This window comes from Ornithorhynchus anatinus, chromosome 12 (assembly GCF_004115215.2).
Source record: "Ornithorhynchus anatinus isolate Pmale09 chromosome 12, mOrnAna1.pri.v4, whole genome shotgun sequence".
Lineage (NCBI taxonomy): Eukaryota > Metazoa > Chordata > Mammalia > Monotremata > Ornithorhynchidae > Ornithorhynchus > Ornithorhynchus anatinus.
The window spans coordinates 11960167-11980204 of NC_041739.1; the positions used below are offsets into that span (position 1 = coordinate 11960167).

General features: G+C 40.5%; 1 protein-coding gene across 2 annotated transcripts in view; it reads left to right on the forward strand.

The window, feature by feature from the left end:
* The window catches only part of SPOCK3 (SPARC (osteonectin), cwcv and kazal like domains proteoglycan 3), a 320500-nt gene that overhangs the window by 282546 nt on the left and 17916 nt on the right, over positions 1-20038 (forward strand). For both annotated transcript variants that reach the window (XM_001507312.4, XM_001507350.4), the window contains one exon: positions 16478-16597. In XM_001507312.4, the coding sequence (XP_001507362.1) occupies positions 16478-16597 (120 nt within the window). The remainder of the gene's footprint in view (positions 1-16477; positions 16598-20038) is intronic.

Sequence of the window (20038 nt, forward strand, 5' to 3'; positions counted from 1 at the left end):
CTGCAACACACAACAGAATTGGAAGATATGTTTCCTGCCCACAGATACCTTGGAGTCCATTTCCTGAATCTTTCTAGGTCAAAATTTCTTTCTGATTCCTGCTTTGCTCCCTCTCCCTCTTTCCAGCCTTTATTCAAAATGTTTGACATATATAAAATAATCTTCTCCCTCAAATGCATCAACCTCTAACCCTTCAACCTGCTTAAAGAACATGCCAATTTTCCTCTACTCCAGGAAGCCTTCCCAGGATGTATTCCTCCTAGATGAAATTCTTCCCATGTGTTGCTTATGCCTGGGAATGAACATCACTGTTTTCTGCTTTACACAGTCATTAACTTGGCAGTGGGATGCACTGAGTCATATTAATTGTTGGTTTTATGGGCACAGCCTATTAAGTCTATGGCCTTAGATTATTTATGTTAAAAATATTTTTTACTATTTTGGTAATTTGGGAAAATATGCTGAGCCGGACTGTTGAACGTATCATATCCTATCTATTTTTTTTTAAATTGCCATTTTTAAATATCCATCAATAACTTAAAATTCCAACATGGATAGCTGTGCAGGAAGTATATGCTGATTAACATTTTCAAATATTCCATTTCCAATCAGTAATTATATTCAAATGCCAACAGCAAATTGTAACATTTGCAGTACGTGAAGGAAAAATGCACAGTTGGTTGCACTTAACATTTATATAATATTTATTGTAAGGATATTTCTGAAACATGTACTTAGGTTGTTTTATGAGCTTTCAGATTCCTTCATTCCTTCCCTAGTTATATATGTTGATTTTCAAAGCCAGCCAGTTTTTATTACTGCAAATGATAGGAGAATAAAGTAACCTTTGAGCTGGTGACTTCATTTTACCCTGTACTAATTCTCTTAATGGCTACTAGAATTGATTGAAATAGCAGGAATGTCTTGAATTGGTATTAGTCAAGAGTGAAAGCACTATCTGGCAGATTCCTGAGTGGGATTCATTGGATTTAGTATGCATCTTTTTGATTACTCTCTAACCTTCTGTAACCTTTACTGTCTGTCTTTTGCCATTAAAGATTCATCTGCCAGTCTATCAGGTAAAATGATAGTCTGAAAAGATCTGAATTACCTCATCTCAACATATTTCAAGACCCTTGGAACTAGAATGTGTTACTAACTTCACTTGTATTCTTGATCACAAAAGACAGATAGTAAGAAAAAAAATTACGTAAAGAACGGTTTTGTTTGTAAATATGGCTGAATTTGTCATTCAAGATGGAAAATAAATAATTTGCTGTGTCCTGTTCTGAGAAGGGTGTTAGAGTTTGAAATCCAAGTGTTCCATATTCCACCCTTAAGCCAAGGGGTGAAAATCAAATCAGATTTGAGAAGGGGAGATATTGTGGCTTATTACCCAGAAAATGAAGTGAAAAGTCAGAAGTATTATGTTTAATATTTAATCAATCAATCATTCAGTGAATCATATTCGTTGAGGGCTTACCATATGCAGAGGACTATACCAAGTGCTTGGGAAAATACAACAGGGTTCCGTAGGCAGGTTTCCTGCCCACCGTGAAGTTACTGTCTAGAGGGGGAGAAAGACATTCATATAAATGAATGAGTGCTGTGAGGCTGTGGGAGGCGTGAATGAAGGGTTCAGATCCAAGTGCAACAGTAATGCAGAAGGGAATGAAAAAAGAAGAAATAAGGGCATAGTCGAGGAAAGCCTCTTAGAGGAGATGTGCTTTTAATAAGGTTTTGAAGGTGGGGAGAATGATCACCTGTAGGATGTGAAGTGGGAGAGCATTCCAGGACAGAGGTGAGATACGGATGAGATGGAGGAGATAAAGATACAGTGAGTAGGTTTGCATTAGAGGAGATAAGTGTCCGGGCAGAGTGGTAGTAGGAAATCAGGGAGGTAACAGAAGAGGGGACAAGGTGATGGGGTGCTTCAAAACCTCTGCTAAGGAGTACAATGCTTTGCACACAGTAAGCGCTAAATAAATACGATCAAATTAATAAGGAGTCTGTTTGATGCTGAGGTGGGTGGGCAACCACTGGAGAGTCTTGATGAGGTAAATTGGAAAACAGTGCCGGGTACATTCATTCATTCATTTAATAGTATTTATTGAGCGCTTACTATGGGCAGAGCACTGTACTAAGCACTTGGAATGTACAATTCGGCAACAGATAGAGACAATCCCTTCCCATTGACGGGTTTACAGTCTAATAGGGGGAGACAGACAAAAACAATTCCAATAAATAGAATCAAGGGGATGTACATCTCATTAACAAAATAAATAGGGTAATAAAAATACATACAAATGAGCGGACGAGCACAGTGCTGAAGGGAGGGGAAGGGAGGGGGGAGGAGCAGAGGGAAAGGGAGAGGGGGAGGGCCCAGTGAAGGTGGCCACTGGTGGTAGCCAGGGAAACCAGAAAAAAGATGGCTGTGACATCATATTCACTACACTGGCCATACGATATCTCATAATGATGTCATAGGCATTGTTTTGTGGAAGTACTCCAAGTTCACCTGAGCATTTATAGATCACTACCATCTTGGGGAAGGTCATAAAGGCCACTGTTTCAAATCTTTTGTGACCACTTCCCAGGTCCTTATGAAATCAAATGCTGCTCTTAAACCATGATAGATACAGGAGCTGAAACAGAGGGAGACCATGGTCTGAAAATACAAGCACTGGACATAAAGGTGTCCAGTGCCATAGCCATACCAGACAGGAGACAGATGAACTGAAAATCGGAGTGGAATCAGAATAAAACTGACAACTTGTAATCCTATATCAATAGTGCCAAAGGGAAGCGTACTATTTATTTGCACACTGTGCAGAATAGTGTGTCAGTCTTTTTTAGGACTTTTTGCCACATCGTAATAATTATGTTATTTGTTAAGGGCTTACTATGTGCCAGGTACCATTCTAAGCACTGAGGTAGATACAAAGTAATCAGCTGGTCCCACATGGGGCTCACAGTCTTAATCCCCATTTAACAGGTGAGGTAAATGAGGCCCAGAGGAGTTAAATGGCTTGCTCAAGGTCACAGAGCAAACAAGTGACAGAGCTGGGATTAGAGACCTTCATCCCCTGATTCCCAAGCCCATGTTCTTTCCACTAAACCACGCTGCTTTACCTTCATGGATCAGCCCCAAATTCAGCCTTTCGATCTGACCCAAAGACAACCCGATGTCACTCGATGTGGGCAGAGAATGTGTCCACTTATTGTTGTATTGTACCGTACAAATTGAGTCCACACAGTATGCACTCAGTAAATACGAATGAATGAAAGAATGTCATGGGAACCTAAGAATACTAAAGGTAGGGCTAGGACCATGGGGTTCCAGAGATGTCAATCTTGTTCGCTTGGGTCACTCCCACTTGGGTGATTCCTTCTAAATGTAAGTTTGGATCCTAAAATGAGTTGTTACATGCCAATTAGGGTAAAGCACTGAATTGTCTAAGGAAAAATCTCTTCGCAAAATATGCTTGTCTATGAGCAGACATGGCCTATATTGCAGAATGAGTCGTTAGCCATTTGATCTGCAGGGATACTCCCTAAATAGGACATCCTTAATGACCCGAGAGATTTAATGCAGCTTCCAAAGCTGCCTCCCGTAATAGGCAGTAGCCATGGTGCTAAGAGAACTTGGGTGGTTCTTATGCAAATAGCCTGAGGGACCAGTAAAGAATCGCATCATTGGAATGAACCTTATATTAAGTGGAGTCAAGCCCACTGATTTTTTCTGTCAATAGCATATAAAGACTAGAGTGTATGAAGTAAATATAGAAAGCAGGTGATTACTGTGTTTTCCTTAGAGACTTCACATTAAAAGGAAATTATAAAGCACCTGACATTGTGTGGCTTTCTGTTCCTGTGTTTATTTACAGACATTTATGTGATTTTGCCTGTGTTAGATAAAGGCAAGGGCAGGTGAAGGCTCTAAGGAGCGTGACCTAGTGGAAAGAGCCTGGGCATCGTTGGAGCTGGGTTCTAATCTGTTGTGTGTCCTTGGGCAAGTCTCTGAACTTCCAGTGCCCCAGTTTCTTCAACGGTTAGATGGGGATCCAAAATCCATTCTCTATCGTAATTTGTGTGTGAGCCCCATGTGTGATAAGGTCCGTGTCCAATCTGCTAATCTTGTATCTAACCCAACACTCAGTATATTGCTTGACACATAGTAAGTGCTTAACAAATTAGTATTTGTAATCATTATTACAATACTCATGGTGATCTTAGCTCAAAGTTATTACTTTAGTTTTTTTTCCATGCTCCCTGGATTTCTTGTAATGTGCAAGTTAGTGTTAATGTTGTTGAAATAAGTAGAAGATGTGGGTCATTTAAATTTCAAATAAATAGTGTGCTGTAGCAATGTGATACTATCACCGTTCAAATTTTTTTTCCCAAGGCATTCATTTGTTTCATTTGTTTTCCACATAGCCACTTGCAAAGGCTGCAGACATTTTTCTGTATGTAAAACTCAGCTCCTCTTTAAAACTACATAAACTCCTTTAGGCAGCGATCACTTACAATATCTCTGCAAACTTTCCCTCGATAAGGTTTTCCAGGAGGTAAAAGTCAATTTCATATGACGATTTTTGATTTTACGAGAAATGTCTTTTCCCTCCCATATGGAAGTGAGAATCTATTAATGATAAGGATTCAGGTTTTACAAATGAGAAGTTGCAGGGAACATCGTTTTTCCATTTATACTTAAACTCTTTCCCAGAAGATCTCACAACCTTTTATAGCTATTAAGCCCAATTCTAACATGCACGAAAAGGAGGAAGGGAAAAAGGATTCTACACAGGAACCTGTGAGATCTGCCTGATTTTAATCCTGACAGCATCTAATATAATGGCTTCTACCAGAATAGATTCAGTTAGCCTAGTAGATAAGTATAATCCAGCATACACAGAAAAGAAAACTATTTTTCTTTCCCTTCCACTTACTTATTGGCTGTACCAAACATTTGCCTTGATTATTGTCTCTATAGTGAATGAAATAGATATGAAACCTTGTTTAAACCCAGACGTTGTATAATATTTTATAATTTTAGCTCCACACACAAAACCTATTATTACTTTTCTCCTAAATTACAAGACATAAAAAGGAAGTCATTTCAACGAACCAAAGTGAATACACTGAATTTGTTTTGTCGCATTAATTAACACCCTTTGTTTAGGTATCCTATTTGGCATTTCATGTGTTCTTTGAAAAGTCTGATTAATGATCAGACTGTAATTATTTATCTCACCTTCCAGAAAAGAGACAAATCAGAGGGAAGGAGTGAGTCGTCCCTTATATACCGATTTCATGTTTGGCTTGTCCTTTTGTAAAACATCTCCATCTACACTCTGGAACCCCATGGGCTAACTTACTGTGTTCCATTGCTCTTTGACATCTCCAATATGGTATAAGGACTGTGCTGCCTAGTGATAAATCTCCTTTAAACCCACTGATAGTGGCATTCATTGTGTGAGATTAGAGAAACTCTTCATCAAGTTCAAAAGGGTTTCTGACATGAAGGACCATCTACCAACTCCATTGACGAGAAGCTGAGATAAACCAACAGTCCCCTTGGAAGTATATCCCACCTCCATCTATGTGTCCAGAGTATTTTTCAACCTTTTCTTGGTCTCTCTTGGAGAAATGGAAATGGAAATCTGAAGGTGAAAAGTAGAGGAAGGTCCATCAGAAGAAACTAACAGCCCTTTCTTATTTAAATTGGAGAGGATAAATTCTCCAGAAAGGGAGAAATTGGCAGATTTAGAGGGATTTATGAAATTTGTCAGGAGAGATAGATTGGGGATGGGTATATTCACCTCTCTCTCTTTAGCATGAGATAAGGTTTATCCTCAGAGCTCTAACATTTAACATTATTGGTAATGATAGCGGATTCTCTATCTTCATCCCACATATGTGCTCTTGGTTGATGACAACAGGATTGAAACATCCTGATCCGGAGTTCTGATTGAAAAAAAAAAGGATATGAGTATTTTTTACCATGTTTCATATTTGAGATCTTAATAATATCCAAGGCCTACCTGGGCTTTTTCCTCAACTAATGAAAGACTGAGGATGCTTCAGAATTTCAAGTATAGTCACATCATTTCCATCTTCAAGAAGAAATGAGAAAAAGCTAATCATAACAGCTATCAAGTTACCTAATTGCTAACTACTGCTGATGAGACACTGTCAGAGCCCATATGGACCAATTACTGTACAACATCATCAACTGTTTCCCTGGAATCGTAATGGACCTCAAGGCTGCAAATAGACACGGCATGTGTTCTCTGCAGAGTGGTAGATAAAGGACAAATAGGAAGAACAACAGCAAGGCTTCCTTGGGGTAAGCATCAAGTGTAACACCGTAACAAGACTCCGCTATTCCTCGGATTTATGACCTAATTGTTCTTGGAAACTGTGACCTCGGTAGAAATGGTTGTAGGCTCAAACACATTTTTCCAAAGAAACAATGGTTAAGATGTTGGATTGGTTCCTGAACTAAGGTCAGACACCCCATCTTCCAAGAAATAGGTAATGGTCATTTGGTGAGTACTTAGATATACTTACAGTACAATATAACAGAGTTGAAAGACATGTTCCCGAAGAGCTTACGGTCTAGAGGGAGGAGTTTACAGTCTAAAAGATTATCAGTCTCTGTGACCTTGTCTCTTTGACCCAGGATCCCCCTCTTGAAGTCAGATTCTATGTCCACTATGTCCTCTATATCCCTGCATCTTCAAGTGCTTTGGTGTCCTTTCCACCCAATCAGTATTTTAATATAGGTTTCATTCTAACTGGACTAATTGCAGACTTCCCCACTCCTTTCAAACATGCTTATGTATCTCCTAGCCTTAAAACAGTTCTCCCCTGACCTCACAACACCTTCCAGTTTATGCCCCATCTTCCTCCAACCCCTCCTCCCCAGAGTCCTTTTTTTATGGTATTTGGTAAGTGCTTACTATGTGGTGGGCACTGTTCTAAACACTGGGGTAGGTACAAAGTAATCAGGATGGACCCAGTCCCTATCCCACATGGGGCTCCTGGTCTTAATCCCCATTTACAGATGAGGTAAATGAGGCACATAGACCTTAGGTGACCTGCCAAAGGTCACACAGCAGACAGTGGAGGTGTTGGGATTAGAACCCAGGTCCTTCTGATTCCCAGCCCTTGCTCTATCCACTAGGAGACACTGCTCCTTGAGCAAGCTGCCTTAACCTACTGCCTCTATTTTGTCTTCTCCAATTCTCCATTGAGTCCTTGAAATCTAGCATCCATCCCCTTCACTCCATGGAGGTCACCAATGATGTCCTTCTTGCCACATTCAAGGGCATCTACTCCATCCCAATCCTCCTCAACCTCTCAGCTGTCTTCAACATTGTGGAAAATCCCTTCTGAAACTTTTATCTAACTAACTCTGGTTCCAACAAAACTGACCTCTCCTGGTTCTCTTACTATCTCTCACTGGCCACTTGTTCTCATTCTTTTTCACTAGCTCCTCTTCCATCTCCTGCCCTCTAATTATGGGTGTCCCTGAAAGCTCAGTTCTGGGTCCCCTTCTATTATCCCTTTACATCCCCTCCCTTGGAGAGCTCATTCACTACCATGGCTTCAAATACTATCGCTATGCAAATGTCCGTCTAAACCCTGTACTCCCCATGGCCTTCCTACCACTGAAGAAAATACCACTATTCTTCTGTCTCCTAAACCCATAACCTTGGCATTTTCCTTGACTCATCTCTCCCATTCATCCCACATATATATTCTGGCACCACATCCTGCAGGTTTTACCTTCATAATATCTCGAAAATCCACCCTTTCCTAACCATTCAAACTACTATCAAGTTGATTCAAGCACTTATCACATACTGCCTTGATTACTGTATCAGCTTCCTTGCTGACCTCCCTGCCTCCTGTCTCTCCCCTCTCTAGACCATATATCACTCTGCTGCCCTGATCGTATTTCTAAAATACCTTTCAGTCCATGTATCCCACTCCTCAAGAACCACCAGAGGTGGCCCATCAGCGTCTGTCTGCAGCAAGCAGGATCTCCTTACCCTTGACTCTAAAGCACTCAATCAGCTTGTCCTTCCCTTCCTTACCTTGATGATTTCCTACTACGATGTAGCCAACCTGCTGTACCTCAAACTCAACCCCTTGCCCAAAATATGCCCATGCCCACGATCTCCTCCTGGTTTTCCCCTTCCATAAATACGATTGAATGAATTTATGACAGACCACTACTCTCCCGACCTTCAAAGCCTTATTAAATTCACATCTCCTCCAGAATCCCTTCACCAACTAATGCTTCATCGTTGCTATGCTCTATCCCTTCTGCATTTCCTGTGCACTTGAATCTATACCCTTTAATTACCAGACTGTGAGCCCATTGTTGGGTAGGGATTGTCTCTGTTGCTGAATTGTACTTTCTAAGTGCTTAGTACAGTGCTCTGCACACAGTAAATGCTCAATAAATATGATTAAGAGAATGAATGAAGTAGATGATCACCTCAGTCTCTCCTCCCCAGCAATTATCCGTGATTTATTTTCATGTCTCTCTCCCCTTCTAGACTGTAATTTCCTGGATTTACAGGGAACATGTCCACCAACTCTATTGTATCATACTCCCCAAAGCACTTTGTACATTGTTTGGCACAGAGTAAGTGCTCAATTAATATCTTTGATATGATTGTGGAATTGATGCTTCCTTAATCTACCTAACCCTCCCTGACCACTCTCCTTCTTTACAGTTTTACATTTCCTCCTGCCTTCAAGACATCTCTATTTGGATGTTCCACCAGCATTGGTTTTAAGGCACCCAATCAACTCTCTCCTAACCTTGGTGATCCTCTACTACAGTACAGCCTATACTCTTTTCTCCTCCATCATCACTGCTCACTGTACCTCTATGCCATGTATCTCACCAACACCCCTAACCCATGGCCTCCCTGTGGCATGGAAGTCCCTTCCCTTCATATCCAGCAGACCACCACTTTCCCCACCTTCATAGCCATATTAAGATCACATCTTGTCTGAGTGAACTTCTTTTTTATGGTATTTCTTAAGTGTTTATGTGTCAAATATTGTTCCATGCACTGGGGTAGATATAGGTTAATTATGTTGGACACAATCTCTGTGTCTCATGGAGCTCACAAGTTAAATAGGAGGGAAAACAGGAGAACTGAGGCTTAGAGAAGTTGAATAGCTTACCCAAGATCACACAGCAAACATTTAGCAAAGCTGGAATTAGAACTCAGATTCTCTAACTCCTAGGTCTATGCTCTTTCCATTAAGCTAAACTCTTATTTCCCCTATTCACTCTTCCTTCTGTGTTATTTGTGCACTTGGATCTTATTATTTAAGCCCTCAATATTCACCCCACCGTCAGGCCACAGATTTTTATGTATATATACAGATGCTTAGACTCTTCCCATTTTAAAGTCTGTACCCCCGCATCTATTCTGTAAGCTCCTTGTGAGTAGGAAACATGACCTCCCATGCTATTGTACTGTACTGCCCCTGACTGTAAGTGCTCAGAAAATACCATTGATTGAGCGACTGGTAATGGATTCAGTTTCTTATAATCGATTTTACCACAATGAGGCAAAATGACCTAATGGAAGGAGCATGGGACCAGAGATCTACCTCTGGCTGCATGAGGTGCTCGGCATAATGACTTTCAGCAAATTACTAAACTATACCACTGTTTCCTAATCTGTAAAGGTGAATAAAATTCCATGAGCTCTGTGTTGAACAGAAACTGTGTTTGATCTTATTTATTATCTTGTATTGAACCCAGGGCTTTGCCAAGTGCTTGTGACCATGAAAGCACTGAAAAGTAACATAGTTAATTCGAATAACAATATTAACAGTGATCAAGACAAGCAGCATTGTGTAGTGGGTAGAGCACGGGCCTGGGAGTCAGAAGGTCAGTGGTTCTAATTCCTGCTTTACCACTGGTCTGCTATGTGACCTTGGACATATCATTTAACTTCTCTGGGCCTCAAATGTAAAAAATGGGGATTAGGAGTATGAGCCCAATGTGGGACAGGTTCTGTCTCCAAACTGATTAACATATCTACTGCAGTGCTTAGAACAGTGCTTGGCACATAGTAAGCACTTGACAAGTACCATAATTAGTATTAATACATAGCATCATCAATTATATATTCTTAAGATATTATGTATGACATTAATATGATAAGGATAATAAATTGTTTTAGATCTGTCTAGTCCAATCAGAAACACTTCCACCTACAGCTTTGATATCCTCAGCCTTCAGAAGCCACTCTATTGTAGAGGTACGTTCTCAGGGATGTGGCCAGATCTTTGGAACAACTCTAAACTGTCAGATTAAAGATGAGTAATGGGGTCGTGAATCTTCCAGCTCTAAGGCAACTCCACATGAAACCAATGATTTTCCATGGCAGTAGAGAACTGAAAGCTGCCATCAAAGTCTTGACTGAAAAATTCAGCGTGTCTTTCCAGTGACGGGTAAACAGGATGTAGTGTGTCATTTCATCAAGCTTCAGACCAGGCTAACAGCTGGTCGTCCGGTGAGAGTGCTCACCCTCCTACTTGATGGTGAGACCTGGAACTGCCCCAGCGACCACTAATTCTTGAGCAGTTACCTCAGATGTCAAGAAAATCACAACAAAAATGTGGTCCAGCAACACGGTCAGTCCACCGGAATATGGGAAATATTGAGGATAAAAGGATATTTGTACAGCACAGGTGAATGAGATGGAGCTAAAAGAATGCAAGTGGCAATAACTGAAAAACATGGTAAAGATCAAATTAAAGCCCAGATGTAAGCTCTCTGCTTTTATATAATATCTATATATAACCATTACCAAATGGGAAGCAGTGGAAAGACCAACCTGGCATGTTGCCATCAGAGATGATAATAATAATAATAATACCAATGATACTGATTAATAGCAACATGGCTTAGTAGAAAGAGAATGGGCTTGGGAGTCAGAGGTCGTGGATTCGAATCCCACCTCCGCCACTTGTCAGTAGTATGACTTTGGGCAAGTCACTTAACTTCTCTGGGCCTCAGTTACCTCATATGTAAAATGGGGATTAAGATTGTGAGCCCCACGTGGGACAAACTGATAACCTTGTAACTACCCCAGTGCTTAGAACAGTGCTTGGTACATAGTAAGCACTAAACAAATGCCATCATTATTAGAGAAGCAGCATGGCTTAGTGGAAAGAGCCCGGGTTTGGGAGTCAGAGGTCATGGATTCTAATCCTTGCTCCGCCATTTGTCAGTTGTGTGACTTTGGGCAAGTCACTTAACTTCTCTGTGCCTCAGTTACCTCATCTATAAAATGGGATTAAGACTGTAGCCCCACGTGAAACAACCCGATGACCTTGTATCTACCCCTGTGCTCAGAACAGTGCTTGGCACATAGTAAGAGCTTAACAAATGCCATCATTGTATTATCATTATTTTTTAAGCACTTGCTCTGGGTTAAGCACTGTTCCAATTGTTGGGGTAGATACAGAGAAGCAGCGTGGCTCAGTGGAAAGAGCATGGGCTTTGGAGTCAGGGCTCATGAGTTCGAATCCCAGCTCTGCCACTTGTCGGCTGTGTGACTGTGGGCAAGTCACTTAACTTCTCTGTGCCTCAGTTCCCTCATCTGTAAAATGGGGATTAAGACTGTGAGCCCCACGTGGGACAAGCTAATTCCCCTATGTCTACCCCAGCGCTTAGAACAGTGCTCGGCACATAGTAAGCGCTTAACAAATACCAACATTATTATTATTATTATTATTACAGGTTGGACCCAGTCCTTGTCCCATACAGGACTCACATTCTTAAAACCCATTTTTCAGAAGAGGTAACTGAGAGGCCCAGAGACGTGAAGTGACTTGTCCAAGGTCACACAGCAGACATGGTGGAGCCAGGTTTAGATTCTAGATCCTTCTGACTCTCAGGCTCGTGCTCTATCCACTAAGCCACGTTGCTTGTAGGATAATCTGTGAATCAAGTATCCAGCAACCCATGAACCTGAAGAGACTACACTGTGGGCATAGAGAAAAGTGGCCATAAGCTTAACTAACCATTATCATAAAACTAGTGCTCATAGGTAAACATTTACTTAGCAAAATCACAGCTAACCACAAAGACAATTGATATGTGGATATTAAATAGAAATTAGATCCTCTAGCCTGGTTACTCAGGTACTGTTAGGTTTAATCATCAATGGTATTTATTGAGCACCCACTTAATTCAGAGCATTCATTCAATCATATTTATTGAGCACTTACTGCGGGGAGAGCGTTACTAAGCACTTGAAGTGTACAATTCGGCAACAGATAGAGACAATTCCTGCCCAACAACAGGATCACAGCCTAAAAGAGCACTGTGCTAAGCACTTGGGAGGGTGCATGAGAAGCAAAATTCATATTTATTGTCATCAAGGAGATTACATCTGAAAAGAGAGAAATATTTGAATACACCCCCAAGTAGAATAGAAAATGCTGTTCTGTTAAATGCTTAAGAATTTAAGCTGAGCCAAGTGTATACAGCCTTATTGAAATTGGCAATACAATAAATGTAATTACCTGTGGCTACTGAAAGTTAACTCCCATACTTAAATAGATCAAAAGGGTGAATTCAGTTCCTAACTGGCAGTTTATAATTAGCATGTTTTTCATGACCTTAATTTTTGATTTTCTTTTCCCATCCTGCAGTAATTCAAATGGAAATGCCAAAGGAAAAGATACTAATTCCATTTTCCATTTCTCACTGAAAATGTCAAAGGCTTTATACCCATATGGAAATACAAATACTTTGTGTAAAATAACACATTGATTGGGTCTGATGAGGACCAACCTCTCAGGAATCTAAAACATTTCACCATCTGTATGTGACTTAGCTCTAATGATGGCAATTTAACTCAGCTGCTGGTGGAAATCCAGACAACCAGGCCAACCTCATCGACCTTAAACCTCTCCTCACCTACTTCAACTCTCTCCTCTCTTCTACCCAACAAGAATGCTTTTCTGCCCTTATTGACTCCCATGCCCATTGCATATACCAACTGTTTTGGGTTTTTTAACTCTGGTCTCCTAACCCTTTTCCCCTCACCGTCAACCCATCTCTTGCTTTAGTGACCTTGCTGCATATTTTATTTATAAATTGAAACTATCAGGTGTTATCTCCATAAAATTTTCCCTGCAATTTTCCACACATTCCTTCCTCCTGCCCCAACTTTGACTCTCCCCTCCTTTTCAGTAATGTTTTAAGAGGAGAAGATATATTTTGCCTAGTCTCAAAATCTACCCCCTCCCCTCTGCCTCCAACCCTATGTCTTCAAACCTTATCAAAACACTTGCCCCACAATAATCCCTCCCTAAACACCATCTTCAACCATTCATTGCTTTCAAAAAAGCTCATGTTTCCCAAATCCTAATAAAACCCCTCCCTTGACTCCATGGCCCCTTGCAGTTGTCTCCCCAATTCCTTCCTACCAATCATGTCCAGACTCTCTGAGCAAGTAGTGTTTTCACTATTTACCACCAGTTCCTTAACCCCAATTCTCTTCCTGATCTCCTGCAATCTTACTTCTGCTTCCTAAACTCCTTGGAAAACTCTTTCACTAAATTCACCAGTGACTTCCTTCTTGCCACATCCAATGGTCTATGCCATCCTAATCCTTCTTGACCTATCTTCTGCTTTTTACAATGTGAATCAACTCTTTCTCCTGAAAATTATTGTCAACTTGGCTTCACTGACACTGTCTTCTCCTGGTTCTCCTCCTATCTCTGGTTGTGTCTTTTCTGTCTTCTTTTTATTTTTAACAGATTCTCTTCTGACTCCCACATTTTAATTTTGGGAATATTTCAAGCTTCAATTTTTGGTCCTCTCCTCTTCTCCATCAACCCTCACTCAGTTGGAGAATTTGCTTGCCCCCACATCTTTAACTACCATCTCTAAAAATAGTAATAATGTTGGTATTTGTTAAGCACTTACTATATGTGGAGCACTGTTCTAAGTGCTGGGGTAAATAGAGGGTAATCAGGTGGTCCCACTGAGGTGCACAGTCTTAATTCCCATTTTACAGATGAGGTAATTGAGGCAAAGAGAAGTCAAGTGACTTACCCAAAGTCATACAGCTGACAAGTGGTAGAGCTGGGATTCAAACCCATGACTTCTGACTCTCAAGACCATGCTCTTTCCACTGAGCCATGCTGCTTCTCTAATGATTCCCAAATCTACCTCACTATCCCTAACCACTCTCCTTTTTCTCAGTCTCATATTTCCTCCTGCCCTCAGGACATCCCTACTTGGATGCCCCGCTGACCCCACAAGCTTAACAGGTCCAAAACCGAACTCTTCATATTCCCACCCAAATCCTATCCTCCCTGTAACATTCCCATAACCATAGACAGCACCACCATCCTCCCTTGGCAGCTTCCTTGGTGGTACCAAGCCCAAAACCTTGGCATTAACCTCAGCTCATTTCTTTCATTCAACCCACATATTCAGTCTATCAAGAAATCAGTCTGTCAGTTCAACCTTCACAACATCACTAAGATCTATCCTTTCCTCTCTTCAAGGCATTTATCCCATAGCCCACCTTGATTACTATATCAGCCTCCATGTTGACCTCCCTTTCTGCTGTCTCTCCCCCTCCAGTCCTTACTTCACTCTGCTACCAGATCAATTTTCTAGACTACCTTACCTTTATGTTCACATATCCCCACTTCTCAAAAATGTCCAATGGTTGTTCACCTCCACAATGAGAAGAAATTCCTTATTATCGGCTTTAAGGCATTCTATCTAATCTCCCCCTCCAACCCTACCTCCCTGATTTCCTACTATTACACTCCCCTACTAACGAGAAGCAGCGTGACTCAGTGGAAAGAGCACGGGCTTTGGAGTCAGAGGGCATGGGTTAAAATCCTGGCTTGGCCACTTGTCAGCTGTGTGACTTTGGGCAAGTCACTTAACTTCTCGGTGCCTCAGTTACCTCATCTGTAAAATGGGGATTAAGACTGTGAGCCCCATGTGGGACAACCTGATTCCCCTGTGTCTACCCCAGCGCTTAGAACAGTGCTCGGCACATAGTAAGCGCTTAACAAATACCAACATTATTATTATTATTATTTGTGTCCATGGCTCTCTCTGGCCTGGAACTCCCTACCCCTTATATCCATCACACCACAAATCTCCCCACCTTCAAAGACACCCTAAAATTATATCTCCTCTAAGAGCACTTCCTTACATAAGCTCATTTCCCCTGTTGGCTCTCCCTTTTGCATCATATATGTACTTGAATCTGTACTCCTTAAGCACTTGATATTCACCCCAACCCCACAGCATTTATGTACATATTCTTATACACTTCCATATATCGCTTAACTGTAATTCATTTTAATTTGTCTCCCCAACTAGACTGTAAGTTCATTATGGGCAGAGATCATGTCTACCAATTCTATATTGCCGAAATTTCCCATGTGCTTAGTACAGTGCTCTTCCCACAATACTAATACTAATAAATACTAATAATGGCTTGTTTGAGATATAGAGATCATCAGTGTTGATTTATATTGCTGTCCATTTTCAAAGCTGGCACTGTCAGTGAGTGTGGTTGAAAAGACTCATATGGGACCAGTACTTTATTCAACCTTTTTTTTTGCCACCCATAAAGATGGTCTCTTGCAGTCCTATTGAATTCCCTGACCCTGGGTGTGAGGGCTTTATTTGATCTTTACAAAGCCTTTGTTCAAGGAGAGTGATCCCTCCCTGATTGTTGGCTCACCAACCTGTTCTCTCTATGCAATTTATTTTGTCTTTTGGATTTGCATGTAGGTCCTTACAGTTATCACGCAGCGACTACTTTGTTACCCAATTGCCATCCATTCTGCTTATATGTCCCACCCAGCAAAGCTCTGTTAATGTTAGCACTAATTCAGTATTGAAAAGCAGAATACTCATGAGCTATTTACCTTAGGGAGATTTACAAATGATACATCATATAGAGATTTTAAGTGGTAGAGGTAGGGCTGTGTAGACGGAATAAAATTGGCAGGGTGCTGGGTTTGGTGAGCCTCTTTATAAATTGAAGTTTTCATCCAACGGTTTTATACCATTTGTTCATCTCAGTAATAAGTAGTTCCTTGTGGGCAGGGATTGTGTTTACCAACTCAACTCTGTTGTACTGTACTCTTGGCAAGTGTTTAGTATATTGCTCAGTAAATACCACTAATTGATTGATTGGTAGACCAAACTATTCCCAGTACTGAAACCTGTATTTGCAAATAGACTAAGAATGAAGTTTAACCTTGATGTGTGTTTCTAATTTAAAGTCTAGAATTATATACTGGCAAATTAGAAAGATGTTTAATTCCTCCTAGGGAACTTTTTGCTTTCTTTTGTTTTGCTTTATTTATTCTCTTTCCATCTTATTTCTTAGCAGCACACAGTCATTAAGGGTTTCTGGTTTTTGTTGTTTAGCTTGCAGTGACCCAGAGTTCAGGGAGATTGCAAACAGATTACGGGACTGGTTCAAGGCCCTTCATGAAAGCGGAAGCCAGAACAAGAAGACCAAGCCAATACAAAGGCCCGAAAGAAGCAGTAAGATTTGTTTGTATTTTTTGATCTGCCCTCTTGACTTTGATACTTCTGCATGCTTTTGTTCTTCACCAGTATAACCTTCATTATTCCACCTAATCTCAGGAGTGAGTTTTGTTACCCAAGATGAAAATGTTTCTTTGATACTAAATTATTCATTTAGGTGTCCCTCAAAAAGCATATCCACAACATCAAGGGCATGTGTCAGAGTAAATATGTGCAAATTAAAAAAATTCATAGTGACTGTGGTGAGAGACTTAATGAGGTCTACCATTGACTGATAAACAATCCCCAGATTTCTTGAGAATTTTAGGTTGATTGATATTATTTGCTACGCTTTATCCCATCAAGCCAGAAGGCACAGGGATTTTGAGTAACTGTGAGCCCAGAGAACAGGTTTATGGATGCAATCTTGCCATTGTCAAGGCTCTACAATAGAAAAGCCTAGAATTACTTGGAGCTCATCAGAATTCTAAGGTGTCAAAGTATGTGTGTTGGTGTTGAAATCAGATGAAAGGGACTGATGTGCAGTCAAAAAAACAACCTATCAGGGTGCAGAACAAAACAGCTGTAACATCCTGAAGAAGCATCTATTGGTTTTTCCACAAAGTTTGATATTTCTTTTTTTTTTTTAAATCAAATGTGAAAGTGTCAAATTATGTATTTTGTCTAGGCTCTTATCTGGGCATGCTATCTTTGACCCAAGTAATGCAGCTTAAATAAATGGCATATGTTCTAAATCTGAGATCTGCCTCAATTTGAAGCAATGAGTTTCTATAAATCTTGAATTTACAGAGTTTTGGGCAGTCTGGCCTTCCACCAGAATATATATCTGATACCTTTAAGTTTTAGCAAAAAAAAACAAATAAATGTCTGACCTGAAGTTCTAAGTTTTATCATCTATGGACTTTCTCATATAGCAATAGCAAATTATAGTGGTACTTAATTAAAAAATAAAACTAGGCTAATATTCTATTCACACGGGGATTTGTTAGGGAAATCAGCTGCTACTAAAATAGCTCACAAAAGTGAAAATTCATCTCATACCTTCTGAGAAACATTTACTTTTAAACTGAGGGAAACTGTTGCCTTATGCAGAAGACCTGTGAATCCATTTTCAGCCCCCACAGAAAGGAATGTGACACTGTTGAAGATCTAAAATTGACAGTCATTTTTGTTACTGGGATTAGTGGGTAGTGTCTGGCTCTCGCTCTAGATTACAAACTCGTTAAGGGCAGAAACGTTTCTGCTAATTCTGTTGTACTCTCCCAAGTGCTTAGTACAGTGCTCGGCACATATTAAGAACTGAATAAGCATGATTGATTGCTAGACTGGAGGCTGGAAGAGTTGGGGTTGTTGTTTATTCAGTCTGAGTATGCGCTATTGGGAAGCATGACACAGGTCATGAAGGGAACAGAGCTTAGAATTCTTGGTTATTCTTTCAGTCCCACTGCAGAAAGCCTGATCACTGCCTTTATAACAACTTCCTCAAGGTCCTTTCAGGTAGACAAATGGATTTATTACCAGTGTCTACAACTGAACGGAACTGAGTCCCATATCCATGTCATGGCACAAGAGAATGGGAAAGTCATTCTTCTGTGATAAAGTTAACATATTTGGGGATTTTTAATCAGGAAAGACTTGACTAGACTCACTCATCAGGAAATCTCAGTTTAATTGTTTTTTGTTAATAAAAGAGTATTTTTGCTATATATGCTAAATTATTACCCTCCACAATAATAATAATAATAGCAAAAACTGTAGTATTGAGTACTGACTATATGTCAAGCAGTCTGCTAAGCTCTGGAGTAGTTGAAAAGAAATCCAGCTAGACACAATATCTGCCTCCCCTCCATGGAGGAGAAACCCCCCGGTGATTGTGAGATGAGAGGAAACTCTGTTTTTCCCCTGACCCTTAGACAAGGAAACCATTCTAGGTACCCTCCCCCACTCCTAAGGGGGCCAGCCACATTGCTCATTCATTCATTTCATTCATTCATTCAATCGTATTTAGTGAGCACTTACTGTGTGTGCAAAACACTGTACTAAGCACTTGGAAGAGTACAATGCAATGATAAATGGACGCATTCCCTGCCCACAACGACTAGTGTGTGACCCCTTTGTCAAGGAGCAGACCAGAGAGCAGGACGGAGGAGGGGCCATTTTTTGCCAGTAATTTTCCATTTGAAGTTCATATTTGATTCAAACAGAAAATGAAAGGGGGAATAGAGGGAGCTTGCTGCTCCCGCTACATTCCCAGATTTGTAGGATTATCATTCAGACTCACAGATGCACATTTTGTTTTCATTTTTTAAGGGACACACACTTTAAAGCCTTCATTTATTTGGTTGTATCCAAAAGTGGAATCATGCATTGGAGATTTTATTTGCCAAGGCCACTGAAGCATATACTTATAAAGTCAGCAAGAGATATGTGGTGTCAAATGCCCTTTAATATTCTGCTCCAAATGTTACCTTTAGTTTCTGCTTCCCTCTGCCATAATTTGGTCCCCAGACTCCTCCTTCCATCTCTTCCCCTGGGCCCGGTTCTACTCCTCTCCAAACATTTCACACTTCTCTTAATTTCTTGGGACTTTGAAACTTTTGGAGAAGTCAGCGCCCTGCCTTTATAATAATGTTGGTATTTGTTAAGCGCTTACTATGTGCCAAGCACTGTTATAAGTCTAAAGTGATGGTAAATGCCCTCTTTATGCTCCATACATTGTTCCTTATTGCAAAATGCCCAGTAAAACTTAAATTCATTCATTCATTCAGTCGTATTTATTGAGCGCTGAATATGTGCAGAGTGCTATACTAAGCTCTTGGAATGTACAATTGGGCAACAGAAAGAGACAATCCCTGCCCAATGATGGGCTCACATTATGAAGGGTGGTATGCTAAGGGATCTGCAATCTCCCTGTACATGTTTATGCATTTATTAGAAATGGAGTCATCAATCAATAAATAAGTGGTATTTATTAAGCATTTATTGTGAGCAGAGCACTGTACTAACTGCTTGGAAGAGTACGATACAATAAAGTTGGTAGTTTTTATACAGTAAGCACTTGAATAAATAGCACTGATTGGTTGATAATACCCGAATATGCAGCCCAAGTAGTTTGTTTTTGTGCCAGGGCTTGCTAATTTTACATGTCTGGAGTACTGCCCTACTAAGCAGCGTGGCTTAGTGGAAAGAGCGTGTCCTTGGGAGTCAGAGGGCATCTGTTCTAATCCCGCCTCTGCCACTTATCTGCTGTGTGTCCTTAGGCAAGTGACTAAACTTCTTTGTGCCTCAGTTACCTTTTCTGGAAAATGGGGATTAAAATTATGAGCCCCATGTGGGACAACCTGATCACCCTTTTTTCTACCCCAGTGCTTAGAAGTGCTGGGCATATAGTAAGTGCTTAACAAATACCATTATTATTATTACTCAAGTGAACTCTTC